The sequence below is a fragment of the Eschrichtius robustus genome, chromosome 3 (genome assembly GCF_028021215.1).
Source record: "Eschrichtius robustus isolate mEscRob2 chromosome 3, mEscRob2.pri, whole genome shotgun sequence".
Lineage (NCBI taxonomy): Eukaryota > Metazoa > Chordata > Mammalia > Artiodactyla > Eschrichtiidae > Eschrichtius > Eschrichtius robustus.
The window spans coordinates 16,107,067-16,132,841 of NC_090826.1; the positions used below are offsets into that span (position 1 = coordinate 16,107,067).

The following is a 25,775-nucleotide window of genomic DNA, read 5'->3' on the forward strand; positions in this document are numbered from 1 at the left end:
TGGAACTGAATATTTGGCTTTTGAGAGTGATTCTTATACCACAAAGAAAGACAAGAAACGATCAATAACGGGGAAGGGATTTTATATACAACTTTACACATGCTTTTTAGGAACACAATTATTGCCTAAAGCAAGGTGAACAAAATTTAAGGTTCTTTTCAACCAACCAAACAGTTCTGTAATTCTGTTACAAAGTCAAGCACTGTTGATTTCCTAGATTTCCCATTTCAGTGATTTCCCCACTGGCCTTTATTAACCTTATTTATTTTATCCCTTGACGTTTAGAAGCTCTGTCATTTTCAGCAAAACTAAAAAAGGCCCACTTACTTACTTACTGTTTTGTATCCAGTCATTTCTCAGCAGCACCCACACCAGCAAAGCACAACGAGGGCCAGATGAAGTTTGAGGGCGATGTTTCTCTTTATTTTAGAAATGAGAGCTGACTTCACATGTGAAAAACACACTTAGCATTCAAGGTGGAAAAACTCAGAAATTATCCCCTAACCCCCCAACCCCTTGGCACTCAATGTTCCATCTCCCGCTGAGGTAAGCTGTGCCACTGTCCGTAGCTTTAAAAAAACAAAACCCCCCAGAAAAACCCACCATAGAGGGGAGAAAAAGCAATCCTATAAAAACCCTCCGTCTCTGTTGTAAGGAGTCCGGGGCGCCGGCCCCTCAGTCAGACTTCTCCTTCTCCTTCATGTGTAAGAAGACGACGCTGAAGATGAAGAGCCCCACCATCATGGAGAAGGCGCTGGCGTAGTAGGGATAGGCCGAGGGGATGAAACGCTCGTACTGCGTGTGCTGCAGGGGCCGCACTGACACCTGCGACACGACAGAGGTGGCAGGCCCTGGCCACGCGGAGGCCCAGGCGGGGCAAGTGCTGGCTGGGGACGGGGCTGCGAGCCGGCTTACCTGAGTGGAAGAGTATAAGTGTGTGTAGCCTAGCCGGTTGTAATCCACTTTGAACTGGAACACGCCGTACACGTCAGGCAACTTGAACTGGACGCTGTACTTGCCAGCTGGGGAAGAGCCGAGACACGTAACCAGGAGGGGCTTCCCTCGGCATCTGTCGGCCGCACAAGAGCCAGCCCCAGGCAGGGACAGGCTTCCCAGAGTTTTCTCTTGCAAGAATTGCACTCACCTTTCCTCTTCAAGAAGGTCCTCACAAAAGGATCAATGCGGACAAACTCCAGCTGAATGTCATCACCATCAAAGGGGACCCACTTGCCGTCTGAGAGCTGCTCAATCACGATGCTGTACTCCTGAGGCGAGAGGCCGGTTAGCCGGGGTGGCCGGGGACTGGCGGGGCGCCCCCAGCCCTCAGCTGCACTGAATACCCACCGTGAGTCTGGCGGGAACCCCCAGGAGTTCTGAAAACCTGGGCAAGCCCCACCCACCACCCCTGGACAGTGATGGAGGACGCCACCCAGCCGGCTCACCCCTCTGACTCGTACCTGCACCCCTTTACAAGCCCGTGGAAGCCTGCACCCAAACGCTGCCCTCCCCGAATGCAGCGGGCACTCCTGGGCATCCCTGCTTCCATATTCACTGCTCTCGCCTTTCCCTACTTCTCTTCCTGACAGCTTCACCCTCAAGACCCAACTCAAATGTGGTTTCTCTTGTGAAATCCGTTCCTAGCAGAGTGAATCAGCAAAGCCCCTCCCACCCCTGCATTCCCACAGCGAAAGCACACCTCCTCCAAAGAAGGCCGCCTGTTAGGATACGGGTTTACTTGCCAGGCTCTCAACACCTCAACTGACTTTCTTACAGTGAAGATGAACTTATTCAGCCTTATTTAGGCCCCTCAGGCCCAACACAGAAATGTTCAGTAAGTGCTTTTGAGCGGAATCAACTTGGCCAAAACCCGGGGGCCCTCCCGCTCCAAGGAGCTCTTACCACTAGGTCAGTGACAGTGTAGGCGTTGGGCGGTGCTGTCTCGCCCACCCGATGATGGGACACAGGCCCCACACGCAGGACACCCTCCTCCTTGAACACCCAGCGGGAAAGCGCCACAGCTAGCTCGTAGTTGCCTGTCTGGGAATACCTGCAGAAGGGGAAACGGAAGAGGCTGGAGCGCTGGAACCAGCTTGCTTCCAGTGGCGCCTGGTAAACCAATCACTATCCACCAGGATAAACCACACACAGCCAATTTCTGCCTAGAGGCCATACACATCTAGGGATGCTGGTGAACAGGAACACAGGAAAGGATAGGTGCAAGGTGTTGCTTTGGATGTCACCTGCACAATAAACACACAATTATCGAAACATCTCCAGATAAGCCGTCACTACCCTGAAAAGTCTGGACTACCAACACCAACAATATAAAGTCTTCAAATAATTTGAAAGCACCTGAAGATACGTAGCCTCTGACACTTCTAGCTAAAAGCCTCCTTCCTCCCCATCCACGCAGACCTACCGCCCAGACCACACCCCTAAGCACCCCCTGCACCTACCTCTGGGAGCCGGGCGCGGCTTTCTGCACCGCCGAGTTGAAGAAGGCGTCGCTGAAGAAGTCAAGGGAGCCGCTGAAGATGACCCGGGCGTTGTTCCTGGCCTGCAGCCCCGCGATCAGGAGGGTGTTCTTCCCCACGGCATGGGGGTACTGGGAACGACACGAGGCCGTGAGCCAGGAGAGCCAGGGCGAAGGACCAGCAGCGGGGCCTCAGGACCACCCGGACCCCAGCTGAGGGCAGAAGCTGAGACCCACCCCCCTCCCCCGCTGTTGCTGCCCTCGTCCCCCTCCCACCAATTTCTCATTTCACTGCCTCAGAGACGGGTGCTCTCCTGCTTGCCTCTCGTTTTCAAACAAAAAGTGCTCTGCTACCAGGCCCAGGCCCAGGAGGCCTCAAGGCTGCGAAGGCCCCTCACCTGGGTGATGGGTTTATCGGGGAAGAAGGAGTAGGAGGTGGAAGAGCCCGTCAGGATGTCCAGCACCAAAGGATTGTCAGGATCAGCCACCATCCTGTAGAAGGAAAAGAGAACGGTCCAACCCTGACCCCAAGAACGGAGCCCAAAGGACCTGGGGTCCTCCAGGAGCCATTTCTTCACAAGAATTAATCCTACTTTTAACAGCCAAACACCTAGCTCTCTTCTTGCTGTAACAACGGAGTCTAACTCTTAATGTCACATGTTAATCTCATCCACATCCTCTGGGGGAAGGAAAGCCCCCCAACAGTCACAAGTTTGGGCTGGTTTCCTGACAAAAGAAAGCAATTCCTCCTTCCCCCCGGGTCTCTGCGGGCTTCTCGCTGCTCACTCACCCGACACCTCGAAAGAGGATGGGATTCAGAGACGACTTCCCCACGATGGTCGGGGCCTTGAGCAGGTTCTCCGTGTCGGCCACGACGAGCGTATGCTGCAGGGGCAGAGGGAAGACGGGGGTCAGGAAGAGGCACCCCAAGCCACGGAGCCTCTCCGGACCCCCTCCCGGTTTCTAGGCTGAACTTTGCTATTAAGGCCTGAAACCTGGAAGGTGACAGTCCTGATTACCTGGCCAAGGTCTGAGATGTCATAGTTGTGATGGTCGATGACAGCTGTTTTCTCCTCATCAAATTCGATCCCACACTCACTGCCCAGCTCTCGAAGAGGGTCACCTGCAGCACAGACGCAAGAGATGCCTGACCGACCCTAAGGCGGGCCCTGGGCTAAGCAGTGCCCCTCGTCCTAGCGTCCGCACGAGCCGCTCTCTACCAGTCAGCCCCGGGGCCCTGCAGCTTCAGCTGGCCGGGCGTAGCGCCCACTGGACCCCTGGTGTTCTGCCTGCGGGAGTCGGACCCTGAACTGACAAGTGCCACCACCTGGCCCTCTCCCTCCGCAAGCACAGTGACCTTGGTTCTTCGAAGAAACCTCCTTGGAAGCAAAGTGACTGCCGCGGGCAAACTTGATCTGGATGAGCCTGGGCTTACAAGGTTTCTCTCTTCCTCATCATCGCCCCACCAAGAACCCCACCCAATATGGTTTTAAAAACCTATCAACACTGGAAGAAATGAAACAAGACTGGTCAGTGGTGTTCACTGGTGCAGCTGGGTGGTAAGTACACGGGACTCGGAACACTGGAACGCTCCTCTCCCTGCTTCTACGTATCTCTGAAAATGTCCAATGTAAGAAACACAAAAATAATCTGTCACCAAAGAAGAGCCACCAAAACAACACGAAAGAAACAAAGGAAAAAGACAAAAACAGAAGAAAGGAAAAACAAACAAACAGGGACCCCAGTCCTTTAAAGGACCCACTTCTCATCTCATGGGCTCCGGTCACAGGAAAGCACAGGAGGGACCAAATGGCACTGGAGTTCCCTCACTCCCTCCCTGGCTGAGGCCCCGCTCCGTGAGTGCCAATTTAGCAGCTTCCATTTGTAAAGCTCTCTAAGCTCCCTGGAGAAATGGTGGAAAACACCAGAACTTCCCAGGTCAGACTTACCAATGTCTGAGCTGGCAGCTACAAGGACACGGCCTCCACCGTCGATAAAGGTACTGATGGTCTCCACGTTGATATTTCCCCCGAAATCTGAAAGAATCACCAGACGCGTGACCCAGAAGTTTCCTCTAACTGCTCCTCTGACATTTGGGCGGGGAAGGTGGCCCGCAGACCAGCCGCAATCAATCACGGGATAGCACCCTCTGGAGGCCCAAAACGAGAGGGACCTTTACCACGCATGCCCCGACACAGGGCAATTCTCCCAGCTTCCCCAGTGTGAAGAGCCAAAAATAATGGCTCAAATTGATAAACCTTTAGAAGTACAAGTGAAATAATCAAACACCTACCAATTATAGCTGTCAAGTTAGTCATACATATTTCGTCACACATAAACTGTTCATCTAGAAATGTCACATTTTCCCACTCACATTTCATGAAACAGTTTCATTCAAACTTATCACCTGCACCTTTCACATCAGTATCTTTGTCTTCACTTGAGCCACTTCTGGGGTCACCTAACACAGTTTTCCAGGGCCCATCAACTTCACTTCCATCTAAGCCATCTGAGAAACAGCCCTTTTGAATTTGAGGATGATGCTGTCACTTGACACTAGGACGCCTCTGCCTGACATGAGAGGTTTTTTCCCTATTAATCCTACAGATTTAGATCCAGGACAGCCATGACAGGACCACTTCACATACTGTTTGAAAGTGATCACCAAAAAGGTGCATTAATTTCCAGCACCTGTAGTTGCGAGAGCATACCCTTTTTTGGTCAGTCAGCTGGGACAGCCACAAGCATCCGGAACTAGCACTGAGTGGGGCTACTGCAGGCTCCTGAGTCTTCCCCGAAGTGCGCCCTGACATTCAACATAAAGTAATGGTGGGAGTGCTTAGTAATTCACTTACTCATTACATGAAAATTATTTCCTGTGTGCTGAGAAGAAAAAGGGGGGAGAGGGGCTGTAATACATGTACGCCGATCAGGGAAGCCCTTGGGAGAGCACGGTGCCTTTGAGCAGGTGCGAGAGCGAGCTGGGCAGATGGGGGCGCGAGCATCCCAGGCACTGAGAACGACAGGGGCAAGGTCCCCGAAGCGGGGAACAGGTCACCAGCGAGGAGCCCAGCGTGGCTCCACTGGAGAGAGCAAAGCGGCGAGAAGCAGCAGAGCAGGCCGGTTCCTGCAGGCTCTGTAGGCCCCGTGACGACAATGGCCACGCGGAGGAGCCACTGGAGGGCTTCTGAGCAGGAGACCAACGTGATCTGTTTATATCTTTAAAGGATGGTTCTGGCAGCTAGGTGGGGAACGGGGTACAGGGGGTGAGGGTGGAAGCAGAGTGATGGGTTAGGAGGTCACTGCGATCCCCCAGGCGGTGAAGGGTGGTGACTGGACCACAGGGGTGGAGGGGTGGAGGGGAGGTGGGAAGGGGAAGAGGGGAGGTGGGAAGGGGAAATGGGGAGGAGGGACGGGCCTACACCTGCATTCTGAAGGCCAAGCCTGATGTGGGGTGTGAGAGGGAGAGAGGCACTAAGGACAACCCCCCAAGATTTCTGGCCTGAGCAACTGGAAGGTTGCAGGTACCACTTAACTGGGACTGGACACAGAAGTCTGTCCATTACATCCACCAGGCAGTCAGAAATGAGTCCACAGTATAACTTTGTGAAGATGTGAATAGGAGAAGGGCCCTCTTTTCTGCGGGGTAATTTTCAGGAGAAAAAACTTAAAAGCGTCGTGCCTTTCCATCAGGCATAGACGGAACATCTTGTGTGTGGGGACTCAACCCCTCACAGCACGCAAAGCCATCCATCCACCCTCCTCCAGAGAGGCCAGGCAGATCCTCAGACAACACAAAGACAGCTTCGTGGTACAGCACAGTGGTTCCCAAGCCAGGCGACTGTGCTGCTCAGGGCAATGCCCGGAGATGTTTCTCGTCATGAGGGGGAAGGAGGCTACTGCCATCTGCTGCGTAGGGGCCCAGGACAGCGCCCACAACACAGAACTGTCCAGCCCAAAACGTCAAGAGTGTTGCCGTTGAAACTCTAGCATAGTAACACAGGCTATGAAATTGAGATACCCGGGCTTCGATCCAGGCAATCCCTTCACCTTTCTGAGCCCGTTTCCCCATCTGTAAAACAGGAGCCCAGTGTTTCCTGGGTGCAGAGGATGTGCGAAGGATCCTTCTCCTGTAGCCGTTACTGCGTGTGCCTTGGGAGCTTCCGGGTCCCAGAGGGCAAGGAACCCACCGATACATTGAGACGGGAACCAGGCCGGCGTCCTCACACCTAAGGGGACCACGGTGGTAGCACAGGAGGGCCCTCGGGGCGGGGGCCAAACCCTTGCCCTGAACCCAGCCCCCAGCACGGTGGCCTCCTCCCCGGGCGCCCGGGAGGGTTTCCTATGACAGCGTTCCCCACCCTGCAGGGCAGACAGGGTGACAACAGATGTGGGGCAGGGCTTCAAACAGCACTGCATCTCAGAGACGTCATTCCCTTTCCAATTATTTTTTCAGCCTTCTCGATCAAAGAGAATGGTCACAGTCCGATACTGGTCTTAACGCGTCTCTAAAGTAGCTCACCTCCTCGTTTTTTTTTTGTTTTTCTTTTTTTAAACAACAGCTCCTGTTTATTTTTTTATTTTTATTTATTTATTTTATTTATGGCTGTGTTGGGTCTTCATTTCTGTGCGAGGGTTTTCTCTAGTTGCGGCAAGTGGGGGCCACTCTTCATCGCGGTGCGCGGGCCTCTCACTATCGCGGCCTCTCTTGTTGCGGAGCACAGGCTCCAGACGCGCAGGCTCAGCAATTGTGGCTCACGGGCCCAGTTGTTCCGCGGCATGTGAGATCTTCCCAGACTAGGGCTCGTGTCCCCTGCATTGGCAGGCAGATTCTCAACCACTGCGCCACCAGGGAAGCCCTCACCTCCTCTTTTAAGAGGACGCCTCAGGCCCAAAGCCTTCAGCAGACTGAGAATCAGCTAGAACTTGACAGCACTGCATTCATTCTATTTACAGGTACCCGCTACTGACAGCAAATGATGGCACTGGCTTTCCATTTGCAGTGGTGATAATGGGTTCATTACTAGTTTCCTTTTAAAGTGGTATTTTAGTGTTTTGTTTTGTTTTGTTTTTTAAAACGTACTTTCTGTTCTTATCAACTCATGACCAATCTTTTTTTTTTTTTTTTAAACCCCACATTTGTTTATTTATTTATTTTTGGCTGTGCTGAGTCTTCGTTTCTGTGCGAGGGCTTTCTCTAGTTGTGGCAAGTGGGGGCCACTCTTCATCGTGATGCGCGGGCCTCTCACTACCGTGGCCTCTCTTGTTGCGGAGCACAGGCTCCAGACGCGCAGGCTCAGTAGTTGTGCCTCATGGGCCTAGTTGCTCCGCGGCATGTGGGATCTTCCCAGACCAGGGCTCGAACCCGTGTCCCCTGCATTGGCAGGCAGATTCTCAACCACTGCGCCACCAGGGAAGCCCTTTTTTTTTTTTTTAAAGCAGGTCAATTTGAAGAAAAACTTTATTAGCACAAATGATATGGAAAATGGTAAAAATCATGAAGGGAGTATGGAATTGACTGAGATTTGTGAAGCAGTTGTTTAGGCTCCGCCGTTTCTCCCACCAACAGCAGCCTACCTCAGCCTCCTCCCAATCCACCTGCCACTGCTTCCCTCCCTCTCAGAGACACTCCCGAGCACAACCTGGGAGGTTCCGCCACTCCATCTTGGACATCCCGACACGTGGTTTGGTAACTCCTTTCAAGTCCTTATTTTTAATTATTTTTATTTCCTCAGAGACACACTGAAAAACTCCTCAAGGGCAGGCTCTCTGTCACTCTTCGGTACCGATTTCAGAGTTCCACCACAGCAGCAACCTGGCAAACGCCAATTAACCTGCTAAAGGCTCCATTCGCCTGCCTAGTGACTTGAAGATTTTAACTGGTACTACACTTGCCTCCAAAAAGCCAATTCCAAAGGCACATGCTGCAGGGGAGGTGGGGGCAGCTCGATAAGTAAAGGGAACTTGGGGAAAATACGTCAGGGATTTGGCAGAACCCCGTCTCACACAAACCACAGAGCATAAAGTCGATGCCAGTGAAGTGAAAGCCTTCCTAAGCTTCATCAACTGAAGGAAGAGACGGCAGTACTGTCTTACCCCGGACAGGGACAACTTGCGTCCTCTGAGAAAAAGATCAACTGAAGCCACTAAAGAAGAGAACGACTGGGATGCTCACAGAAAAAGCAGGACAAAAGGGAAACAGCCAAAGGAACTGGGGATACTGAGTCTGGAGAAGAAACACCTGAATGGGCCCTGATTATGTGAAGGCTATGTCTGTAAGCAAAATAAGCATTAGACCTATTCTCTAAGGCCCTGGGGAGTACCAGAAACCCTTTCTCTCCCTGCCCCCAAATAAACAAAGCAGGAAGTGGGAGACAAATTCCAGTTAAATATAAGAACTTCTTAACAGAGCTGTCCAGTGGTGGAGTGGGTTGCCTCATAAGATAGTAAGCTCTCCGTCACAGGAATGTCAATTGGAAAATCGAGTGAAGATGTTCATTCTGTTCAACAACCAGCCTTCTGCTAAGCCCTGGACATATCCACCCAGCCTCAAATGGGGGGTAAGACTAGGTAATCACTAAAGGTTCTTTTCAGCCTAACTATGACTCCATCTGAATTCTTAGGATCAACTACCATCAGTGCCCCTTTACAGCAAACCATATTTATAGCACGCCATTTCCTCTTTCCACACAGGCAAACCCAATGCGGGGTGGGGGGAGTGTCCATCTTTCTTATCAGGCCCTTTAACAGAGAAAACTCCCTTCCCTAAGTAGCAGAGCCAGGAGTTGTTTTTTTTTTTTTTTTTTTTTTTTGGTCCCACCAGGCGTCGTGTGGGATCTTAGTTCCCCGACCAGGGATTGAACCCGCACCCTCGGCCGTGAAAGCACACAGAGTCCTCACCACCAGACCGCCAGGGAATCCCGAGCCCGGAGTTCTACGGTCTGCAACAACACTTGATCCCACAATCCTCAGCTGTGTCTTTTGGAGAGGAGATGTCCTCTCCTAAGCCCAGGTTAGAAGTTAACATTTTCCTCTTCTCTGGTGGCAGCAGCGCCCAAGGCTGGCGACTCACCCCATCCCAGAACATGCCCAAGATCCTGAAGAAAGGGATAAATCAGTCCTGGGCCTCGAATCCCAGTTCTGGGAGCGACCGGCAGCCCTTACTTACCTTCTACCGAAGGGGAGAAGATGATGAGATTGTCATAGAGGAACTCCCCGTACTTAATGAGGGACAGGCTGGGGTCATCTGCGGTCTTGAATGTGAGTACAAAGCCCCGATCTGGAGAAGAAAACGGCGAGCTGAGGCAGACGGGGACGCAAAGGGAAACCACCGCTGCAGACAGAGATCATGACCGTTCTCCGTCCCCACCCTCCCGCCCCACTAGAGGCAGGTCAGACCTGGACGGCCAGCTCATGGAAAACGAGTGGGAGGGAGGGCGGCCAATGTCCTCGGGCTTGGGAACCCTTCCAACCCCAGACTATCACCTGTCGACCCCTCGGACCCCAGTCTCACCCTTCAGGCTCCGGAAGAAAAGCGAATGCGTCTCCCGCAGGTTGAGGTTGTCCAGCAGCACCAAGGTGCGGGGACCGCTGGCGCCGACCAGGCCAAGCAAGGGCAGCAGCAGCCACAATAGGGACCAAGCACGGGCCGCGGCGCAGAGTCCCATCTTCCTGCTCCAGCCAAAGAACCCAAGCACCTGGACACCGGAAGTGCCCCTTCCAAAGTCGCCCAATCGCGGGGCCCGTGGTCGTGGAGTACCACCCGGAAGTGATCCGGGTACGTCGGGGCTGGGCGTTCGGAGCCGCTGCTCGGACGGTGAGGAGCGGGGAGCGCGGCCGGAAGTGCACCGGTAGGAGGCGGATACTCTGAACGCTATTGGTGGAAGGGGCGCGCGGCTCCGCCTCTCGAATGGAAAAGGCTCAATCCTAGAGAGACAGCTCTGCTGCCGCGGTCAATCAACAGGGTTAATAGCCCTTTGGTTCCGCCCATCCCGGGCTTCCGCCCGGAGCCCAGAACCCGCTTCCCGCCGGAGCTTGGGACGGATGGGCGGATCCCGCCTCTTCAATCTATTGGTCCTGGTCTGAGCCGTCGCGTTCAGGACAGGATCTGGGGCAGTGGCGGCGTCAACTCGGGCCACCTCCTCGGTCTTCACTGGCCCAGGACAGATTCGACTAGGAACAAGGCCCCACCCCCACTGTCTCCAGGGAGAAAGTGGTTGGAAAAAGATCAGGGACCGCGGAGGGGGTGGGGAATTTGTCCTGCTGCTCTCGGGCGCAGGGCCTTGGCGCGGGCTTGTCCTCCCCGGCCTGGTGGACCACACTGGAGGCAGTGTGGATGGGCGGAGGACTGGCCTACCAATCAAAAGCTGTAGCTGAGTTCATTTCCAATCCCCGTCTCTCACTAGCCCTGTTACCTGGGCATTTCCCTGGTCTCCAGGCCACTGTCCTAGGCTGGCGATAGACACTGGCGAGGCCCAGCTCTCCTACTTACCTGTGTGCCTTTGGAACAGCCTTGGCTCGTGGGAGGACTAGGGCGGGTTTTGAAGCACTTCGTGCAGAGCCAGGCTGAGCCTCCACTCAGTACTCCTGGCCCCCGCCCCTTCTAAACTGACACGGGGGCAACCCGTTCACCTCAGGCCTGCCTCAGTCCCACCACGGCTCTAAGTAAAAGCTACCACAAGCATCTCCAAGACTTCAGCTATTCTCTGGGTCTCAAACACAATCCCAGGGCAAATGGTGACGGTAACTGTGGAGAGCGAAGGTAGCCGTTCTTTTCTGACCTCTTATACTTGTCCACCAAGCCAAGAATGCGGGGGCAAAAGTCAAAGTCTCGCTCTGTGCATCTCCTTAACGGATTCTACCTCCATCCCCTGCATGGAAGGTTAGGGCTGCACGGATAGTTAAGCCTCTTGCCCCTAGCTCCTGCCCCGCAGCCCAGCCCTCCTGCCCTTCTGCACACGATGCTACGTCAATCCACCTCAAGCTCAGACCTGATGGTGCCGGCCGTTGCTGAGCAGCCTGCCACAGCTCAGGGGCACCCAAAGGCTGTTCACGCAGGTCTCCACCTAAACGCATCTGGGCAGCCTCATCAGCCTCTCCATCCCTGCTCAGGGCTTCCATGGAACAGTTCTCCTCCCACCTTTAACATACCCTGAGCTTCCCCACCTCCTGCCTTTTGTTCATGCAGCCCCCTCCACCAGGAACCCTCTTCCCACATTCCCATCTTAAGCCCCGCGATCTTCTCCATCCTTTATGGTAGCGCTACCCACTGCTGCTCCCTTCACAAGGGCACTCTGTTCCCCATAAAAACCTGATCTTACATCCTCTTGCTCAGAGTAGGCACTGCGGCCTGAGTCTCCTTAGACTGATCTCCAAAGTTTCCTAATCACCTTCCACCCTAGCTTCTCCAGAGCGTGAGCTCCTTGGGCCAGACATGTGGCTTGTGGCAGGTATCACAGTAATTAATACAAAATATGGAGGGGGAGGATTTAGGGGGACTAACACAGAGCACCTGCTACACACTGGGAACTTTACACACTATCTCATTTAACCTTCACGATAACCCTATGAGGTTGGTATCCCCATTTCACAGATGAGGCTCAGCGTAAGATGAGGCTTAGGATAGCACCAAAGGCCAAGACTTTTCCCTCAGATTGTGGGCCCCTCCCACAGGGCAGGCCTGGGATACAATGGGCAAAGGGATGGGTCTGTCTTAGGCAGCTGGGGTGGCCTGGATTCATTTCTGGCCATGTTAGGACATGCAGTTCCAGCACAGCCCCTGAGGGCCATCAAGACCTGGGTCTTCTCTGGGCCTCAGCAAGATGTGGCCCCTATTTTCCAAAACAAGGACTCTGCTTTCCTGGGTCACAGATCCTTCGAGGATCTAACGACAGTTCACATTCACATGCTCTCCCCAGAAAAAATGCACTTATACTCACAATTACAGGGGATTGCAGGAACCCTGGAGCCTACAGGCAGTTAAGGATCCCTGCTCCTGGACTTCCCTGGTGGCGCAGTGGTTAGGAATCCGCCTGCCAATGCAGGGGACACAGGTTCGATCCCTGGTCCAGGAAGATCCCACATGCCGCGGAGCAACTGAGCCCGTGTGCCACAACTACTGAGCCTGCGCTCTAGAACCCGTGAGCCACAACTACTGAAGCCCATGTGCCTAGAGCCCGTGCTCCACAACAAGAGAAGCCACCACAATGAGAAGCCCGCGCACCGCAAGGAAGAGTAGCCCCCGCACCGCAAGGAAGAGTAGCCCCCTCTCGGCGCAACTAGAGAAAGCCCGCGTGCAGCAACAAAGACCCAACGCAGCCAAAAATAAATAAATAAATAAATAAATTTCAAAAAAAAGAATCCCTGCTCCGAAAGAGCTTCCCCATGAAGGCCAGGCAGTGGCAGGGAGGGGCCCCAGTGATGCTGTCAGAAGATCAGAGAAGGGCAGTTCATCAATTAAAGGCAGTTTATTAGGGCAGCTTAATGTGGAGTGGCCTCCTCTGGGCCGCAGACCCGCTGGGAGTGGGCAGCGTGGGAACAGCTGCTCCAGGACTCCTGTGCCCGTCCCACAGGGCTTCCTCACCAAGCGGGGCCTACTAGATGGAGGCACAATTTTCAATCGCCAAGACATTGAGCTTGACCCATGTGGAAGTCACTGCCCCACTCTATCGGGCTGCTAGTGAAGGCCTTGAGGCAGAGCTGAGGTTTCTGAGCCCATGGAGGCACAGGACAACACTGGTGGGCACAGTGGTGGGCAGATGAAAACACTGACGTGGCATGGAGAGCCGGAGCAGGTCTCTCCAAGGATGGTCCAGCCTCCGAGGAGCTCATGCCCCGGGCAGAGTGGGCTCTCTGGGTAGCAGGGAGGGGACTGTGCCTTCCCAGGGCCAGGGCCCCCTCGGGTGCCCCCAGTACTGTGGGGGGCAGGTGGGAGGAGACCTCGCTGGGTCTTCCCCGGAGGGGCCTGGCAGTCTCACGGAGCCCAAAGGCAGGGCAGCGGCAGGCAATGTGTTCACAGAGGCTCACCGCCAAAGCTGCTTTTGCTTTTCTTACGCTTGGCCTTGGTGAAGGGGATGTCAAGGGACTCAAGGCGGAAGGGCCGAGGCTGGGGCATTTCAGGGGCCTGGGTGGGTGGGATGGCAGAGCTGTTGCCAAGTGGGGAGCTGAGGCCTGGCGGCGAGCTGTGATGTGCTGTGGAGAAGCAGGGCAGAAGCACTGGTAAGCCAGGAGCGCAGAGGATGGAGAGAAAAGACTCCGTGTGTGCGGGGTGCAAAGTCTGGTCCACCCCCCACCCAGCCAGAGGCCCTGGTCCCGCAGCTGGGACCCCAAGCTCTGAGAAGCTGCTCTGGTTGAGGCCTTGGACCCAGCACTACATCTGCATCCAAAGGGTCTGGGCTGGGAGCATGGAGTGTTAAAGCCTCAGGCTGAGGCAGCCTGGACTGTCAAGCCACACAAGCCTGGTTCAAATCCCTGCTCCACCACTTCCTGGAAGTATAACCTTAGGGAGCCACTTCTCTCTGAGCCTCAGTTTCCTCATCTGCAACATGGGCACGATGCCAACTACTCAACTGATGTCAGTTTCTTTCCTGTCCAGCTTTTCCCTCCTTATTCCTCAACTCCACCCATTCTGTCTCCCAAATAACCTCTGTGTAGAACTGAGATTTGCTTTTTACTGGTATTTTATTGGAAGCTCTGTGGCCTTTGATTTTAGTTTTAAAAGCAGAGGAACAAAGTGATTTTCGATTCTTGCTTGTAAAAGTGTGTTTTGCTTTTGTGGTCCTGTTTGCCCCCACTTGGCTCAGTGGGAGAAAGTCACCATACTGGCGTCTGAGGCAGCTGGTGAGCAACTGACCAAGTCCCAGACAACTCCAGGCCGGGGCCCAAGCTGTGTGCTGAGGACCTTCTGCGTGTCGGGGAGACAGAGGATCCAGCTCAGCACCTCCCCACCGGGAGACGGAGCGGGGGAGGAAAGGGGAGGCTGTGTACTGAGCACTTCCCACCTCATCTCACCTGATCCTGAGGAGAAGGTATACCCCCCTCAGTTTACAGCTGAGGAAACTGAGGCTCAGAGAGGGAAAGGGGTTTCTGACCCAGGCCTGTGTGACTCCAAATCCTCCAGAGCTCTCAGGGAGGGCCTGGGGGACAGGAGGTGGGCAGGGTACTCACTGAGGCTCTTCATGGGATTCGTGCTGAGGATCTGGCTGGCCCGCTTGGGCCGGAAGTAGTTACTGGCAATGTTTTCACTGTCACTCCGGCTGAGCATCAGCCTGTAGCGGTCTTCTTCCTGCTGAGATTCCAAATCCTCACAGGTTAAGACCCCTTGTTTGTGCAGTTCTTATCTGGGCCCTTACCCAGGGTTCAGCAGGCTCTGCCAGCCTGGGTGGCAGGGCTGCCCTGAACCTCACTGCCCACATTGGTGTACCATACAGTTCAGACCCCAGACACTTGCAGTGGGATCCAGGCAGCTCAGGGCAAAAGGGTCACAGTCACCAGCCAAGCCTACACATGCTCCTCCCCACCCTCCACCCCCATCTTCCTTGGGACGCGAAGTGCCTTGTTCCTCCTGCAAAGCTCAAAACAAGGTCCATCGGGGCAAGGACGATGTTACACACCCTTAAACCCATCACAATATATTCACAGAATAGGTAATACAGTACTCAGCTCGTGAGCTCACTTATGATCATGAGAACTGGAGTCCCAACATTTTTATCACCAAGGACTAGTATTTTTCACTGCTATAGTGGATTTCTTTTCTTCAGCCTGAATCTCTTCCTTCAGGGAACTACCCTTCTCCCACTTGACATGGTCCTGGTGGGGTGATCATTCATAGCACCCTAATATCACCACTCCCACCTGCCCATCCCCTTGCTACACAGCTGGACATGTGATCCAGACTGGGCCAATCACAGCACTACATCTTCTGGATATAGTCATTGGTCCAAAAGTAGGCCCATGACCCAGGCAGAGCCAATCAGAATCTTGCCACAAGCATTGGTTTAAGGATGCTCTAAAAGACCAGGTCTCTCTTCCTATTGGATCACCAATTGCTAGCAGCCATCTTTCCGGCCACATGGAGAAAGCCTGCCTGAGTCCAAACCTAAGATTCCAAGTGAAGCAGAGCCAAAAGGTCAAGAAACACACAGAACCAGGACTGGCTGAGCCCCTTGATCCAGCCATGCCTGAAACTGGTAAACTTAACATGAACCAATAAATTCCCTAGTTTGCTTACTGAAACTAAAAGCATTCTAATATAACCCATTTGTGGTCCCAGGTTAAGAATGGTTGTTTCAGGAACAACTTAACACTTTTTTTTTTTACAAAGTTAAGGCATCAAAAGCAGCCAATCAGAGCTTTAACCAGCCTGAGTTGCTCAGGCGGAGATGCTTAGCTGGAATTCATTAACCTATGAGTGGCCTTATCATGACTGCAAATGTATTTTCTGTGTAGGTTTTCCAAAATATCTGTAATGGTTTAAGGCAGCGATCAGCAAATTACAGCCTATGGGCCAAATCTGGCCCACAGACTGTTCTTGTAAAGTTTTATTGGAACGTAGCTGTGCTCATTTGTTTACATATTGCGTATGGCTGGTTTTGTGCCATCATGGCAGAGTTGAGTAGTTGTGTCAGAGACCATATGGCCCCCAGACCCTAAAGTATTTACTGTTTGGTCCTTTAGAGAAAAGCTGACCTCTGCTTTAAGGATATATATTTGTTGTAATACAAAATAAGGGAGATATGAAATAAAGTGACTTCAGAATCCCAATGACTGTTTATGGAAACTCTGAGGATGCTTTCAGTCCGAGGGTACCAGCTGGGACCAAGGGAACCAGAATGAACTCCTTGGCCACTGGGATTGAAGCTGAAGCTTCTGTCCTTCACCAGCAGGGTGGGCTGCCTTGAACCCCTGCTTTTCCTCTGGTCTTTATGCGCATAAAGGGCTTTTGAATGAGGGCCAGAGGGGGTGGAGGGTCTGGGTGCAAAGAATTACACAGAAAGGGTCCTGGCTCAGCCCCCCACTTTAATCATGAGGTGGACAGAAATAGAGTCCAGTTTCTACAGCAGCGCTGACCCACTGCGCCTCGGGGGCCAAGCCTGCCCGGTGCCAGCTCTCCCCTCGCTCTCCCAGAGACCTTACCGTGCCTGGTTCACCGTTGTCCGCTGTGGAGGTTTTGCGGGCTGATCTGTTCTGTAGCCCTGTTGAAACTGCTATGAGAAAACAGAAGCTGAGGTCACTGCTGCCTGGAATGAGGGCCAGAGGGACGGGGGGCTGGGCGCTCAGGCGTGGCTCAGGCTTGGAGCCAGGGGAGGACACCTCCCAGCCCAAGCAAGGGGATGGCTTTGGGAAACAGACAACAGGAGGGCTCAGACCAAAGAAGCCACTCCCCTGCCTCCAGGCTAGAGAGCAGGTGGGCGCGGGGAGAAAGGCCACTCTGCCTGCAGACTGTGGGAAATGGGGTGGCTGGAGTTCCAGTAGGGATGGTGCCAGTGCCATCCGTGATCGTCAGAGATGTAGGACCTGGATGGGTACCCTCTGACCAGGTGAGGACCGGTGTGGGCCCCGTGGGATGCAGGAGCCTGCTGCTCCCTGAATGGGCAGAGCCAGCACGTGGCTGGAGAGGATCCGCCGCAAGTCTGACCCTACTCGGACTCAGTGGAGGTGGGGGAGCCTTCAAGGTCATCTTTTCCAACCCCTTCTTTGTGAAGATCAGGGGACCAAAGCCCAGAGAGGGACATTGACCAACATAACGTCACACAGGAGGTCAGCGGCAAAAGCAGAAGGTGAACCAGGCCTGAAACTCTGAACAGCTCGTTTCTGTCCCTGGCCTACAACTCACCGCTATGACTGTGATTTTGGATAAGTCACTTACATTCTCTGAGATTCCTCATATGTAAAACAGGTGTAAAAAACGTTTGTCTGGGCTTCCCTGGTGGCGCAGTGTTTGAGAGTCTGCCTGCTAACGCAGGGGACACGGGTTCGAGCCCTGGTCTGGGAAGATCCCACATGCTGCGGAGCAACTAGGCCCGTGAGCCACAGTTGCTGAGCCTGCGTGTCTGGAGCCTGTGCTCCGCAACAAGAGAGGCCGCGATAGCGAGAGGCCCGCGCACCGCGATGAAGAGTGGCCTCCACTTGCCACAACTAGAGAAAGCCCTCGCACAGAAACGAAGACCCAACACAGCCATAAAAATAAATAAATAAATAAATAAATAAATAATTTTTTTAAAAAAATCTTTGTCCTTCACAGAGTTATTGTAGGAGGAAATAATGACAATGATGATCATGATAAGAAAATGTACCACACATTTAAAATGCGCCAGGCATGGCTCTAAGGGTTTTACATGTACTAACACATTTTAAGCCACCCAGCAATCTTTAAGGAAAGTGCTGTTATTCATCCCCATTTCACAGAGGAGGGCACTGAGTCCCCAGAAGGTCACACAGGGAATGGTGGAGCCAGAATCCCAACCCACATCTGTCTGACTCTTAGGTCCCCAACATTTTGGGTTCCCAGAGTCACATGGTCTGCTGCACCCACAGCCAGCAGGGAGAGCTGCATGGCCACCTGTCAGCCTGCAGGAGGGCAAACTGTGGAGAAGGGCGGGGACAACTGGTGGGGGGCAGCGCAGCAAAGCTCCTGACCTACTGGGAGGCTGGTTTTTAGGATGATGGGCTGGGGGATCTTCCAGAAGCCATTATCCTCATCCCAGCAGGACTCGCGCCTTATCTTCTCCAGGTTGCTATAGTTACAGTCTCGGCGAATCAGGGGCTGCACCTGCTCCAAGAGCTGCTGGAAGAGCATCAAGTCACGTTCCTGCCGACGGATGGTGGCCAAGTAATCGATCTTCTCTAGCTCAAACTCTGACTGCAGATCTTTGATCTCCACCTCTGCCGCCCGAAGCTAAAAACAAAGGATGACAAGCAGTGAGCAGGAAAGACATGGACACATCTTACCATCCATCTGACCTCTGCATCCGCTCCCTGCCCCTCCGGCCAGCCACTCATCCTCTGCTCACTGATCCACTCACCCGTCCATTCTGATCTCCACCATCTGTCCTGTCATCCTTCCATTGATTCATTCACCTTCCCTCCCACCTCTCCACTCAGTGTTTAAATGAGCACCTACAGGGTCCACAGCCCTGCAGAAAGCAGGAAGAGAGGCTGATCATCAGCCCCCACTGCCAGCCCTCAGTCTCCATCCCACACTCATACATTTTATTCAGGAGCCTTTCAGAAGGCTCCACACATAACACTGTAGTCACCACAGTCCTACAAGATCTCAGAGAACTGTACAAACTCTTTCTCTAAAAGAAGCAATAGGCATAAATTCTCAGACTCAACAGTCCTTGCTCTCCCACTGCCACAATCCTGTTATGATGTGACAAACACCAGACTTAAGAATCAGACCCACCTTGATTTAACCATGGGTTCCAGATTGTTTTGATCTCCTGCCCAGGTCTGCCAGACTGGCCCTCCATAGCCTCCTAAGCATGGGGACTCCTAACTCCAACCAGGCCCTCCCTGAACCCCAAGACACCTTGGCGCAATCTGTTTCCTCAAAGAGCAGGGACAGTTTGATTAGTAAAGAAGACTGTTTTAAATTCATGGGAGGGCTTTTCTGGTGGCGCAATGGTTAAGAATCCGCCTGCCAATGCAGGGGACGTGGGTTTGAGCCCTGGTCCGGGAAGATCCCACGTGCCGCGGAGCAACTAAGCCCGTGAGCCACAACTACCGAGCCCGCGCGCCACAACTACTGAAGCTCACACGCCTAGAGCCCATGTTCCACAACAAGAGAAGCCACCGCAATGAGAAGCCTGTGCACCGCAACTAGAGAAAGCCCGCGCACAGCAACGAAGACCCAATGCAGACCAAAATGAATAAATAAAATAAATTTTTTAAAAAAATTTAAAAATAAATTCATGGGAATGATAGTCACATGTAACCAACTGAGAACACAGGATGCCTGGTAGGACACAGGTGGGCGGGGAGCCATCAGGGAGGGGCGGGTACGCAGGGCCTTCAACTAAATTAATTATGTTCCGTGAATGTAGCTGGATAGTAGATACATGGCATTCATGGTAACAATATATTTTTGTACATTTGTAATCATTCACAATGATTTTTGTAACAGCTTTATTGAGATATAGTTCACGTCATACAATTCACCCATTTAAAGTGTACAATTTGGGAATTCCTTGGTGGTCTAGTGGTTAGGACTCCATGCTCTCAAAGCCAAGGGCCTGGGTTCAATCCTTTAGCAGGGAATTAAAATCCCACAAGCCGTGCAGCACAGCCAAAAAATAAAATAAAATAAAAAATATACAATTCAGTGGCTTTTAGCATATTCAGAGTTGTACAATCATCACCACCAGTCTACTTTCTGTCTCTATAGATATGCTTATTCTGGACATTTCATATAAATGTAATCATACAACATGTGGTCTTTTGTATCTGGCTTCTTTCAATGAACATAGAGTTTTCAAGGTTCATCCATGTTGTAGAACATGTCAGTACTTCATTCCTTTTCCTGCCAAATAATATTCCATTGTGTGGATATATCACGTTATTTTTTCATTCATGATTGTTTTCATTTGCAGCTATAATAAATAATGCGACTATGAACATCAGTGTACAATTTTTTGTGTGGATATATTTTTGCTGTTCTTGAGTGTAACTGCTGGGTCATATGGTAACACTATGTTTAAGCAATTGAGGAACTGCCAGACTATTTTCCAAAGCAGTATATGAGGGCTCCACATACCCACAAGCAGTATATGAGGCCTCCAATTTCTCCACATCCTCACCAACATTTGTTATTGTATGTCTTTTTTACTACAATCATCCCAGTGGGTATGAGATGGTATCTCACTGTGGTTTTGAGTTGCATTTCCCTAATGGCTAATGATGTCGAACATCCTTTCATGTGTTTATTGACCATTTGTATATCTTCTTTGGAGAAATGTCTGTTCAGATCCTTTGCCCATTTTAAAATTGGGTGGTCTTTTTATTCTTGAGTTGTAAGTTTTTTTAATATTTTCTAGATGCAAGCACCTTATCATACTATATGATTTGAAAATATTTTCTTTCATTCTGTGAGATGCCTTTTCTCTTTTTTGATAGTGTTCCTTGAAGCACAAAAGTTTAATTTTTTTTAAATACCTGCTGGTTCATTTTTTGTTTTGTTTTGTTTTGTTTTGGCTGCGTCCTGCGGCTTGTGGGATCTTAGCTCCCTAACCAGGGATTGAACCTGGGCCCTCAGCAGTGAAAGTGTGGGGTCCTAACCACTGGACCGCCAGGGAATTCCTACAAAAGTTTAATTTTGATTAAGTCCAATTTATCTTTTATTCCTTTGTCGTTTGTGCTTTTGGTATCATACCTAAGAAAGCATTACCTAATTCAAGGTAATAAAGATTTAAACCTGCATTTTCTTCTAAGAGTTTTATAGTTTTAGCTCTTCTATTTAGGTTTTTGACTCATTTTGAGTTAATTTTTGTATACTACATGAGGTTGGAGTCCAGCATCTTTCTTTGGCATGTGGGTATCTAGTTGTCCCAGCATCATTTGTTGAAAAGACTATCCTTTCTCCATTGAATCATCTTGGCACCCTTGTTGAAAATCAACTAACTGTAAATGTGAGGGTTTATTTCTAGACCCCCAGTTCCATTCCACTGATTCTATATGTCTGTCTTTACACCAGTACCACTCAGCCTTGATTACTGGAACTTTGTAGTAAATTTTGAATCAGGAAGTATGAGTCCTCCAACTTTGTTCAAGATTATGTTGGTTATTCTGAGTCCCTTGAATTGCCATACGAACTTTAAGATCAGCTTGTCAATTTCTTCAAAGAAGCCAGCTGGTTCTTTGAGCGTGATTGCCTTGAAATCTGCAGATCAATTTGAGAAGTATTGCCATCTTATCAAAATTAAGTCTTCCAATCTATGAACATGGTATATCTTTCCATTTATCTAGGTATCCTTTTCTCTCTCTCTCTTTTTTTTTTTTTTGGGCCACGCTGCGCAGCATATAGGGTATCTTAGTTCCCTGACCAGGGATCAAACCCATGCCCCTTGCAGTGGAGGTGCAGAGTCTTAACCACTGGACCGCCAGGGAAGTTTCTATTTAGGTATTCTTAATTTCTCTCAACAATGTTTTATAGTTTTTGGAATATAAGTTTTGTACTTCTTTTGTAAAACTTTTTCCTGGGCTTCCCTGGTGGTGCAGTGGTTAAGAATCTGCCTGCCAATGCAGGGGACACGGGTCCAAGCCCTGGTCCAGGAAGATCCCACACGCTGCGGAGCAACTAAGCCCGTGCGCCACAACTACTGAGCCTGCGCTCTAGAGCCTGCGAGCCACAACTACTGAAGCCCGCATGCCTAGAGTCCGTGCTCTGCAACAAGAGAAGCCACCGCAATGAGAAGCCCGTGCACCGCAACAAAGAGTAGCCCCCACTCTCCGCAACTAGAGAAAGCCCACGCACAGCAACGAAGACCCAACGCAGCCAAAAATAAATAAATAAAATAAATTTATTTAAAAAAAATTTTTTCCTAAGTATTTTATTCTTTTTGATGTATTGTAAATGAAATTGTTTTCTTAAATCTATTTGCAGATTATTCATTGCAAGTGTACAGAAATACAGCTGCTTTTTCCTTATTGATCTTGTATCCTGCTGAACTTGTTCATTGATTCCAGTAGATTTTTTAGTGGATTCCTTAAGATTTTCTATATACAAAGATCATGTCATCTGCAACTAGAGACAGTTTTACCTATTCTTTGCCAATCTAGATGCCTTTCATTTCACCTTCTTGCTTAACTGCCCTTGGTAGAACCACCAGTCCAATGTTGAACAGAAGTTGTAAGAGCAAGTACCCTTTTCTTGTTTCTGATCTTAAGGGAAAAGCATTCTGTTTTTCACCACTGAGTATGATGTTAGCTGTGAGTTTTTCATGCCCTTTATCAGGCTGAAGAAGTTACCTTTCATTCCTAGTTTGTTGAGTGTTTTTGTCATGACAGGTTTTGAGTTTTGTTAAATGCTTTTTCTGCATCTATTAAGATGATCATGTAGGTTTTGTCCTTTATTCTATTGATATTACATTAATTGATTTTTGGATGCTAAACCAACCTTGAATTCCTGGGATAAATCCCACTTCAGCATGGTGTATAATCCTTTTTATATGTTGCTAGATTTGGTGTGCTGGTATTTTGTAGAGCATTTTTCTTCTATATTCATTAAAATATTGGTTTATAGTTTTCTTGTTATGTCTTTGTCTGGTTTTGGTATCAGGTCTTACTGGCCCCATAGAAAGAGTTGAGAAGTGTTTTCTTCTATTTCATAATGATTTTTTAAAATACCTTTGTCAGCCAATAGCCTTCATTTCACAAACAAAATCCAGTTAGAAGATATAATGGAGGGGACGACTTCCCTGGTGGCACAGTGGTTAAGAATCCACCTGCCAATGCAGGGGACAGGGGTTTGAGCCTTGGTCCAGGAAGATCCCACATGCCGCGGAGCAACTAAGCCCGTGCGCCACAACTACTGAGCCTGCGCTCTAGAGCGCAAGCCACAACTACTGAGCCTGTGTGTCACAACTACTGAAGCCCGCGCACCTAGAGCCGGTGCTCCGAAACAAGAGAAGCCACCGCAATGAGAAGCCTGCACACCGAAACAAAGAGTAGCCCCCACTCGCTGCAATTAGGGAAAGCCCGTGCGCAGCAATGAAGACCCAACGCAGCCAAAAATAAATTTATTAAGAAAAAAAAGTTGGAGAAGGACACCCCATAGAGGAAAACAAATAAAATAAAATACCTAAGTGTAAAATTAACAAGATATGTCTAAAACCTACATGAGGAAATCTATAAAATACTCCTGCATGACATAAAAATTGATTTGAACTAACAGAAAGATATGCCATGGATGTTCCTGAACAGGATAACTCAGCTTCATAAAGATGTCAATACTCCCAAGCTAACTTATAAATATAACATAATTCTCCCCAAAATTCCACCCACTTTTTTTTCTTTTGACCTAACCCAATTGTTTATAAAGTTCATTTGGGGAGCGGGGGGAAAGCAAACAAGAAAGAAGAGCCAGGTAAAACCTGGAAAAGAAAATCACTAAGAGAGGATTATGAGATTATAAAACAGATTATAAAGCCTCTGAATTTTAAACAAAGTAGCTGACACTGGTACATGAATAGACAGAGCAAGAGAAATGAACAGAAAATCCAGAAATATATCTAAGTACATACGGAAACGTAGCATACAAAAGAACAGCACTGAAGTCAGTGGAGAATAAATGGACTTTTCAAAAAATGGTACAAAAGATAATATTGAATCAGCTCCTCACACTTGCACCACAATAAATTCCAAGTGGATCAGAGATTTAAATGTAAAAACAAAAAACAAAAAAAACCCACACAAGTTCTAGAAGAAAACACAAGTGAAGATTTCCCACTATGACTCAAAATCTATATGCAATAATTAAAAAGTTGCTCAACTTAACCAAAAAAAATTTTATGGAAAAATACCATAAAGCATAGTAAAAAGTGACAATAACAAACTAGAAAAAAAAATATTTCCAACTTATATCACAGACCAACAGTTAATATCTCTAATATAAATTATAATACTTCTCATATAAAGAGCTCCTACAAGTAGAGAAGAAAAAGAACCACCATCTTGTGAACACAGTTCCGAGAATAAAACCTGCAAACATCCCTAAAACATACGAAAAAATGCTCAACCTTGCTCACAGTATAAAAATTGCAGATTAAAACTGCACTGAATCATAAAATAAATGTCTTGGGAATGTAACACACAGCATGGAGACTACAGTTAATAACCCTGTGTTGCATATTTGAAAGTTGCTATGAGAGTTGATCTTAAAGGTTCTCATCACAAGAAAAAGAATTTGTAACTATGTGAGGTGACGCATGTTAACTAGACTTATTGTGGCGATCATTTCACAGTATGTACAAATACCCAATCATTATGTTCTATACTGAAACCAATATAATGTTATATGTCAATTATATCTCAATTTTTCTTAATGTAAAAAAGGAAACTACGGACTTTCTTGGCGGTCCAGTGGTTAAGACTCTGCGCTTCCACTGCACGGGGTGTGGGTTCCATCCCTGGTCAGGGAACTAAGATCCCGCGTGCTGTGCAGCGTGGCCAATAAATAAATAAATAAATAAATCTAGGGGGAATAATGTGAGGACTCCATATTTTTTTTAAAAAAAGAAAACTACACTGAGGTACTACTTCTTATCTATCAGAATGGCAAAAATCCAAAAAATTTTCAGTATAATCTGTTGGTGAGGCTGTGAGAAAACACAGGCATGCGTGCTAGTGGAAGCACAAAAGGACACAGCCCCCATGGAGGGAAGCTGGCAATATCTAGCAAAATCACACATGTATTTACTCTTTGTCCCAGCAATCCCAGTTAGAGGAATTGATTCCAAAGGAATCTACCAAAAATATAAAAGTAGTATGCACAGACTATTTACTAGAGCACTCCTTATTGTAGCAAAAGATTGGAAATGTCCATCATGACTTTTGAGTAAACAATGATACGGCCTCACGGTGGAGTACCATGTAGCAGTAAAAAGGAATGAGGAATGTTTCTAGATATTGCTATGGAGTGATCTTCAGGATATATCATTATGTGAAAAAAAAAAAGCTAGGTGGGGGAAGTGTGTATTGTAGCTACTTCTATCCAAGAAGGGGGAGGATATGTATGGGGAGAGGGACGGGTGTACACACACACACACACACACACACACACACACACACGTTTGTTTACATTTTAAAAACATATACACAGATACCTAAATCTGAATCTCTCCAGAGAGAGCCTCAGAAAAACATACAGAACAATGAAGAGAAAAAATAAAACCATCCTGAGCCCAGGCACTGATCGGGAGACAGAGAACACTAGAAGCTTCAAATTACCAATAAATTCAGCAGCCAGCTCCTAGCCCACCCCACAGGGGGATAAGTGGAGGGCACCCAGGAAAGCATGGAGTGGGAGAACAAGGTGACAGAAGGCAGTTAAATCACTCCCCAAAGAGAAAGCCCCACTCTGACAGTGGGAAAACACTGAAAACAGATCTGACATTGGGAAATTGATAGGAGAGATTGAAATGTGTGCAGGAGTCAAACTATTAGTCTCTCTAAGGCACTGCTCTGGAGGTCATTTAGAGAGCACTTAGAAGTGGGAGATGCCCCTTGAGGTGGAAATTAAAAGTCCTGCAGAAACAAGAGAAAATTACAAAAGAAGCAATTGCCCCTCTCACCAAAATAAATAAAT

The 25,775-nt window shown here is 49.6% G+C and overlaps 2 protein-coding genes across 3 annotated transcripts in view; both read right to left on the bottom strand.

The window, feature by feature from the left end:
* Window positions 1–401: 401 nt before the first annotated feature.
* Window positions 402–10,282, bottom strand: DDOST (dolichyl-diphosphooligosaccharide--protein glycosyltransferase non-catalytic subunit). The gene is made up of 11 exons (XM_068539097.1): window positions 9,987–10,282; window positions 9,642–9,752; window positions 4,423–4,509; window positions 3,493–3,596; window positions 3,264–3,358; window positions 2,872–2,965; window positions 2,457–2,605; window positions 1,900–2,047; window positions 1,145–1,265; window positions 916–1,022; window positions 402–825 (listed from the first exon to the last, which is right to left on the bottom strand). Exons 1-11 carry the CDS (start codon window positions 10,138–10,140, stop codon window positions 676–678), a joined length of 1,320 nt encoding a protein of 439 aa, XP_068395198.1. The 5' UTR covers window positions 10,141–10,282; the 3' UTR covers window positions 402–675.
* Window positions 10,283–13,484: 3,202 nt separating this feature from the next.
* The window catches only part of KIF17 (kinesin family member 17), a 47,609-nt gene continuing 35,318 nt past the window's right edge, over window positions 13,485–25,775 (bottom strand). Inside the window, exons 12-15 of one of the 2 annotated variants that reach the window (XM_068537758.1) lie at window positions 18,110–18,368; window positions 16,607–16,674; window positions 14,639–14,756; window positions 13,485–13,663 (exon numbers count right to left, since the gene is read on the bottom strand). In XM_068537758.1, the coding sequence (XP_068393859.1) occupies window positions 13,485–13,663; window positions 14,639–14,756; window positions 16,607–16,674; window positions 18,110–18,368 (624 nt within the window). Of the gene's footprint in view, window positions 13,664–14,638; window positions 14,757–16,606; window positions 16,678–18,109; window positions 18,369–25,775 lie in introns of both variants that reach the window. The other variant, XM_068537757.1, reaches the window with a different exon arrangement.

What these genes read in the sequence shown, in the direction of transcription:
- DDOST (XM_068539097.1), bottom strand. Translation starts at nt 10,140, where the DNA reads ATGGGACTCTGCGCCGCGGCCCGTGCTTGGTCCCTATTGTGGCTGCTG. An exon ending in ACATCTCAGACCTTGGCCAG is followed by an intron (nt 3,359 to 3,492) that starts GTAATCAGGACT and finishes CTGCCCCTGCAG; the next exon opens with CATACGCTCGTCGTGGCCGA. An exon ending in CCGATAAACCCATCACCCAG is followed by an intron (nt 2,606 to 2,871) that starts GTGAGGGGCCTT and finishes TGTCGTTCCCAG; the next exon opens with TACCCCCATGCCGTGGGGAA.